Source organism: Athene noctua, chromosome 18, assembly GCF_965140245.1.
Source record: "Athene noctua chromosome 18, bAthNoc1.hap1.1, whole genome shotgun sequence".
Taxonomy (NCBI): Eukaryota; Metazoa; Chordata; class Aves; order Strigiformes; family Strigidae; genus Athene; species Athene noctua.
In genome coordinates this window covers 7,238,722-7,246,403 of record NC_134054.1, presented here as the reverse complement: position 1 = coordinate 7,246,403, position 7,682 = coordinate 7,238,722, and the positions used below count along the sequence as shown (strand labels likewise).

Here is a 7,682-nt window from a genome sequence, read left to right as displayed (position 1 = left end):
TACACCGGAGGAGAAAATTAGTATCACAGCCTTAAGGCTTCACTCAGGAGCAACCTTTAAGTATCGTTCATAGCTCAGCAGCTGTGTAGAGAGAAAGCAGGGCACCTGTTAGTGGAAAACTTTTATTAGAAAAAATCCTTCAATAGACTATTTTGCTTCCTTTCTTCTCTCATTCTTATAAGAAACATACCATAGTTGAAACTCGCTAAATTCTGAAAAAACATGACAATTATTGTATAAAACTTATAAAACTTGTTCCTAGCTACATGTGCTCAGGGACGTGTCTTGCTGCAGGCTGCCGTGTGGCAGGTGTTGGTGGCTCGTGACCCATGAGGGAGGCTGTGAGCATGCAGGTACAGCCAGCGTGCTAGGAGTCTGTGAAAAAGAGCACTTGGTTGAGCTGTTTGTGAGGCCACAGTGTTTTCTGCAACTTGTCCCAGAGAACCAGGTACAACCTGAGCTGTGAAAAACTTCTCCTCTGCCTCCCGCAGCTCTGCTGGTTCTCGGGTGAACCAAAATGTTCTCAGCCTAAACTGTGTTTCCCTTAACACTGATATAAAATGCTGGTTTGAGCTAGAAGCCTGCCTTGCCCTTTGGCAGTAGCCCAATATTAAACAAAATCAGTGGGAAACTTGCCCTGCCCTTCCCACTTCTCCGAACCTCCAAAGTCAGGCTAGCACCAGTTGCAGCCTGACAGTTACGTGCCCAGAGACTCTAGCCAGTATAAATCCTATTTACAGGTAGTGCTAGAAAAACATTAACATGAAAAGAAATTCAAACTTGGTATGAAGCTTGCTGGTGAAAGCGCTGGGGCCATCTCTCCACCTCTACTGCAGAGAGGTTAATCCATCACTTCGCTGTAATAGTATTTCTGGGCAGCGTCCGTCATCTTCCAGTCGGCAGCTCGAAACTCGATGATCTCCAGCAGCAGGAGCTGGGACAGGGAGCTGAGCCCCTCCTGCAGGAGGAAGCCATCTCGGAGGAGGGAGAAGAGCTCATCCATCCGCTGGGAGTTCATCTTCTCCAGCTGCTCGCCGATGCGATGGAGCTGCAGGACCAAGCAGTCCACCTTCAGAAGGAAGAGAAGATGGCTGAGTACAAAGGACTGGGGAGCTGGGGCACATTTCTGCGGAGGTCCCTGTCAGTCACTTATGGACCAACTCATCCTGTTCCCCCTTCTGGATTTCCAACAGGCGACAGTTCTGCTTCCCCCAAGTCGCTGTGACAGGAGGCAGGGGAAGCTGAATGTCTCTTCTGGCAAAAGCACTGGAAAAGCACGTCCTGAACTCACGTGTGTCTCAGACAAAATTGCCAGAGAAATGCACCAGCAACAGGTGGAAAAAAGTTAATTCCCTGCAGGATGTCCGAGAGATGATGGCAAGGCTGAAGCCAAGGCCGGAGCAAGGAGGTGCCTCCAAGAGCAGAGGGAAGTGGTTGGAACATGCACTAAAGCTCCTAAAAAGTTTAGTGATTTGCAGGCAACAGGCACTAACTGAGTCTTCAGAGAAGAGGGGAAAGTCGATGGGCTGCTGGGGTGGGAAGGTTGTGCTAAGATGGAAAAAAACCCAAAGGGCCCATCCAAGGGCCCCTACATTTTACAGGAACCCTCGCCTGAGGGGCGGCTCAGCCGTGCCCCACGCAGGCTGCTGCACACTCAGACGTGTGTGAAGCTCCAGCTGCAGAGGAGCCTTTTCCAGCCCGCTGGGGTCGGGCACAGCCGCGGGCCCGGGCAGGCGAGCAGCAGCTACACAAAGCACTGCCCAGCACGTCCCGGGACCTGCAGGCACGCGGAGCGGCTCCACACACCTACAGTCACTGCAGCTCTCTGCCATCACCTCCCCCCACAGGTCAGTGTGACAGCTGGTCTTCCACATGTCCGGCAACCAGAGCTCTGGAAAAGCAGCTGGTTTCTGTGAAAATGGGGGAGAGTCATCTGCATTTTTCTCACGTGATGGGAGGTGAACCTGTGTAACACCGGACAGTCCCTGCTTCGAGGGACAGCTGGATCTCCAGTGAGGACATTTGGGCAACGGGCAAAAGCTGCCCCAAGGGAGGACGTGCAGCCTGGACAAGGGACTCACAACCAGCACCTCCCTCCTGCTTCTGGGCTGCAAACCCTCCTGCTCAGCGGGTCTCCTTCCAGCACATGCCAGGGAGGCAGCTCTCCCTCCTCGGCACCAGCACCCACTGCACCCCCCAGGCTCTGCCTTCTGCTGGTCCCTGGCAGGACAACAGGCGCATTCACAGAGTCACAGAATCTAGGTTGGAAAAGACCTTGAAGATCATGTAGTCCAACCATTAACCTAACACTGACCAGTCCTCTTCCCTGCACTCACCTCTTCCTCCTTCCGCAGGCTGTCGGGCTGTGCCAGCCGGAACAGACAGTCATAAACGGGGTTCACCAGAGCCATCATGGGCATGTTGTTCACCTGTAAGGAGGCAGGAGCCATCATCAGCTTGGGGCCAGAAAAGGAGGAGCCTGCAGCTATTTTAAATAGTCGTTCCCTTGCTGCTCTTCAAAGGAGAAGGGAACAGAACTTAACTGTGCTGCCAAATGCTGTATTGGTGGGATTTATGTAGGAGACCAGACATTCGAGTCTCCAGGAGCCAAAGAAGCTGAACAAATGATGTAAAAACCACCTATTTTTAAACGTAAGCAGATACTCATGGGAAATACACTTGTTGCAACAGCATTTTTCCTGTCTGCAGCTCTACTTGTATCATTTTTACATCTACTCCAAGCAGGCATCCAAGTACACGCACTGCAGCGAAGGCTTGCAGACAAACACCATCAGTACATGGGCTAGAAATTATCTGAGCACCCACCGGTCCCCACCAGGACCTCATACCAACTACAACAATCCAGTCTGGGACATTTGGGAGCAGGCAAATCAGGGGATTTCAAACACCGCGTACAAAATGAGGAAGCTCAGACTTTGTGCCTGTTCCCAGAGCTGGCTCTGTCTCTCCATGCCTGTTTGTAGCACCAGCCCTGGCAGCATCCTCGTGCTGAGAACCGGCTCTGGCCCCCACTGCTGCCCCACAGCCCTGGGGCTCCCTACAATACCCATCCAACACCCCTGCCCTGTCATCTTTGGGTGCCCAGGCCTTTCTGGCATCCCTCGGCAGCAGCAGCCGGGTGCTCCTGCTCCAGTTCCTTACCCTCAGGTAGTCGAAGATGTTGCAGATGAAGGTGACGTAGCAGATCCATGCCTGGAGCGAGCGGGTGCGCAGCTCCTCCCTGTCCTTGTACTCCTGCTGCAGCCGGTTCAGCAGGCTCCTCCGGAAAATGCTCTGGCCAACTTGTTTGCTCTCTGCCTACGAGCCCACAAAAGCAGGACAGAGGGATGAAATAGGGATGTGAGGGGGGTGGGAGGATGATGCAGGACCATGCAGATAGCTCCTGTGATCACCCAGAGAGGCAGGAAAGCTGCAACTAACAGCTTGCGCTCACCAGCTGCTCATCTGGATGCTGCCACTGCACGGGGCGAGCAGCAGAAGAGGAAAGCTGACTGGGGGGGTCAGAGCACAGGGCTGGGGCAAAGCCTCGCCTGGCCCAGCCTCGGGACAACCCACATAGCTTCAGTGTTTTGCTGTCTGGACACAAGGAGCTCTCACCTGGATGATGGTGTAGCAGATACGCCCTGCCTCCTTGCTGAACACACAGTCTTTGAGGGACTGATCCACTATGATATTGGCCACTTTCTCCAGGTCCACGTTGCTGGGGTCTGCAGAGAAGAGAAACCCTGTCAGGACTCAGCACCCTTTGTGCCCTGCTTGCTTTGGGGTACCTGGAACAGAACCAAGGTCAGCACAGGGCCTCATACGACCATGTTACATGGTGCAAAACCTCCCGCTCCCTCCCACAATGAGAGTCACAGCCCCTCTAGCACACCAGCTGCTTTGGAGATACCATCTCTAGTGGTGCATGGTCCTTCCTGGCTGGAGACACAGGCATCACGATGGGAAAGCAATGGAGGAAAGCAGGTAATATGGGAGGCAGGAAGCTGATCTGAAACCAAAGCACTGCTTCAACGCTGGGTTAGCAGGAGCCAGACATGCAAACTCCCACTGGGTTGTGACTAGAGATGTGACTGGTGAGCAGGAGACACCGGGAGGACAAGACGGCCCCGCAGTGGGGACGGGCAGAGGGCAGGAACTAGTCACTGGAGAGGGGTGAGAGGCCAGGTCCAGGGACAGATGCTGGGTTAGAGCAGGAGAGGAGGGTACCCCAAAATCAGAGAAAACCCCAACAATGAGAACCAGGAGCTGTTTGAACCACTGCACCATTAAATATTGGGGAGAAGGTGAGAGGGGGCAAGAAGAGTCAGGGAGTGAAGACCTTCCCGGAGAAGATTCACCAATGAGACCCAGTCAGGGATGAACGGTATTTATGAAACAGCTTTACTACACTTAGCAATCGGTGTCCCTTAAAGGGGTCCAAGCATCCAGCCTCATCTGCCAGCCACGCTGCATGTGGCAGAGGAGCTAGTAAAAAGCCTGCTGACCTTTGAGGGCTGTTTTCAGCAGCTTCTGAGTCTCACTGTCGAATGACTGTATTTTATACTCTTCTTTGCCTGTTTCCCCCATGACTGGCTTCCTCCAAGGGCAAGAGTCAAGGCAATGGATGGGCTAGTGACAGTGCCTGGGGAAAGAGCACAGGAAGCTTAGTTGGACAGAGAAGCAGACCTTCACCCAGCCATTTGGCAAATCCCATCTCAGGCTGGAGCACAGGCTGTTATCCTGACAGCCCTCCCACCTCTGTTATTAGGGGCACCCAGTTCAGCCCTAGATCTGAGCAAAGTCTCACTCCCACATCTTTTCAAGCCTTGTTTCCTACCAACTTATGATACAACTCCATCTTCAGAGCCTTTACGTCTCTCTGACATGAAAAATGTGTTTCAATCTGTTGATCTGCAGGTTCAAAGCAGACAGCACACCAAGGCAGCCCCAAAATATGCCTATCTCACCTCAGAAGGCTTCCCTATGGCTGTATCACAGGGAAGCACACACAGGAGCACCCTATGCAGCTGCTCCCTTAGACCTTTGAAACACCAATTCAGCCAATTTCACACCAAAGTCTGGGAAAAATCAAACCCAGCATCTAAACATCCAACTGTAAACTCACCAGAGTGAGCAGAGCACCTCTCCTGCACCAGAGCCAGGCCCCTGCAGCTCCCAGCGAGACACAAGCTCTGCAGCCAAACCCCCAACAGCAACAGCTCCTGCCTCATCCCCCTGCAGCCGAGCACAGCTCGCTGCAGTACAAACGGTGCTCCTAAGTAGCCTCTAGATTAATTTTCTTCTGCTTCGTGATAGAGCAAAGACAGCAAGAGGGTACGCACGGCACAGAGAGGAAGGGCTCTTTGACAAGCACACGAGATGATCTGCTGGATGCAAAATGCCAGCTGGCCGGACCCGCAGCACAAATACGAGAAGGCAATCGGCCAAATGAATTTCGCCAGCTCGTCGAAATTCCTGGGCCATTACTCACCCCTCTCTACAAACAGGTCCCTGCCCCGATTAAAGCTGAAGAGCCCTTTAGAGGCATGGGGCACGTACGGCAGGCAGCCCAACCCCTCGCACACGCCACTGGCCATGAAGCCATGGCACAACGTGTAACTCGGAGCAGAGATCAGGGCTCACTGGTGGGTAGAGGCCTGTCTGCCCCCCACGTGAGACCCAGGACAGACTTTGGCCCACGGGGGTGACAACCTGCTCTCGCAGCTGAAGCTCTCACCTGCGCAGTGTTACCTGCCCTGGGACCTGCACAGAGGTTTCTTTCCCAGATGGATTCACAAGCAGCTGGGTGCCCTCTGTGCCGCATCTGCTTTGCAAACGCCTTCCCATCCGACCTCTCTTCCTTCCGCATGGTTTTTCTCCCTCTGTATCTGCACTCACAGCATTCTGCGCTGCCAGCAGAGCGGCCCAAGCTCACCAGCAGCCCCGTGTCCCACCACCAGCATCACCGGGCAGCAGGAATCGGGCGAGGGCTCAGCGCCACACGCAGCACGGCGGGAAGCTCCTGAGCCTGTCTGGCAGCGTCTCTGCCGCCACCACCCAGCACCCCTCCCAGAGCATCCTTCCCCCCGGCTCTGCGGGGACGGGCACGGCTGCTTTGAACTGCTGTGCCAAATAACCCTGCCCAGAGCAAACCACCGCAGCGAGCGTAAAACCAGCCAGGCCTCATCTGCCCCAGAGCTTGAAGGGCGGGTGGCAGCAGGTGACACTGGGCACAGCGTGGCCCGTGGGGACCGATTCCTCCTCTGCGAATGGTCCCCACCAGACCAGCTGTGCCAGGGGCTGGCGTGGCTGGGGGGAGCACCCTCGGTCTGCGCGGCGGTACCCAGCGGGACGGGCCCTGGCACCGCAAGGAGAGGGAGAAGAGCAGCGGGTCTCCTCTGCCACCCCTGGGGCACTACCAGCCACCCGGGACCCCCGTCCCACCCCCGCCGAGCCGCCTCCTGGCCGGGGTACCTGGACCCCGGGGTCCCTGGACCCCCGGGCACCCCCGGTGCTGCCCCGCCTCGCCCCAGCCCCGCGGGGCAGCACAAGCCCAAGAGGCCCCGGGGACGGAGGGAGCGGCGGATCCCGGGGGAAAGCGTCCCCCCCCGCCCCCCGGGCAGGGCAGGGGTTGCCGGGCGCAGCCCCACCGACCTGCCGGCCGCCCCCGCTGGCTCCTCAGGCCGCCGGGGCATCGCCGGAGCGTCCCGGGCGCCGCCGCCCCGGCCCCGCTCCCTCCCGGCACGGCCCAGGTTTCCTCTTAGGTCATTTCCTCGCCTGAGCCGGGGGAGGGACGGGCCGGGACAGGGCGGGAGAACCGCGGCAGCGCCACCGCCTGCGAGCGCCGGGCCACGGCGCCGATCCCCGGGGCTCCCCCGGGCTCCCCCGGTTTGGGCGGCAGCACTTACCCCTCTGTCCCGGTCCCCTCGGGGCTCCCCCAGCGAGCACCGGCCGGGCTCTCCCGGCGAAAGCTGCACCGCGCTGCCGCTCTCCGCGTGAAAACCGCGTTTAATCCGTCCTCCCCTCCAGGGCAGGGCAGGCAGCAGCGGGGTGGCATAAACAAAATAAACAGCAAGAAAAAGAATCAGGAAAGGGGAGATGCACTAAACTAACTCACTGCAACAGGAGCAGAGCGTGGTAGAACATACTGCACGTTTTAACTTTAAACTCCCAACCATTTCACAGGGGAAGACCCGTCGGGGGGTGAAGCCTTCGCAGCATTTAGAGGAGAGCAGAGCAGCCAGGCTGCTGAAACCAGAGAACAGCCTCGGGAAACGCAGACTGAGCAGTTTGGGAACATTTTCTGCAGCGCTGTGGGGTCTGGCTAGACACAAAGCCTGAACTCGTCCACCCCGAGGGCCTGGCTCAGGACCAGCCGCCGTGGCTCCGACAGCCCCTCCCGGGCACAGCAGTGGGACCGGCACAAACCCCTCGGTGCGGTTCTCAACAGCCACACCATACCCAGAGTCTCACCCCGCACCGCAGAGGGGACCGGTCGGTCCTGCCCCGCGGTGAGAAGCACCCAGCGATGGGAAGGGAAAACCACATGGCTCCTGGCACCCCGCACTGTGGGCCCGGATCATCCTCCCCTCTGGGCAGCAGGAGGGCCACGGCTGCCCTGCAGAGTCCAGCCGAGCGTACGTGCTAGGAGGAAAACAATAAATATACTGCAGCCAGAC

The 7,682-nt window shown here is 57.0% G+C and overlaps 1 protein-coding gene across 1 annotated transcript; it reads right to left on the bottom strand.

Moving 5' to 3' along the window:
* Positions 1–108: 108 nt before the first annotated feature.
* On the bottom strand, positions 109–6,761 carry MIF4GD (MIF4G domain containing). Its single transcript, XM_074922309.1, has 6 exons — positions 6,658–6,761; positions 4,509–4,645; positions 3,619–3,728; positions 3,163–3,318; positions 2,337–2,429; positions 109–1,069 (listed from the first exon to the last, which is right to left on the bottom strand). Exons 2-6 carry the CDS (start codon positions 4,588–4,590, stop codon positions 842–844), a joined length of 669 nt encoding a protein of 222 aa, XP_074778410.1. The 5' UTR covers positions 4,591–4,645; positions 6,658–6,761; the 3' UTR covers positions 109–841.
* Positions 6,762–7,682: the final 921 nt, after the last annotated feature.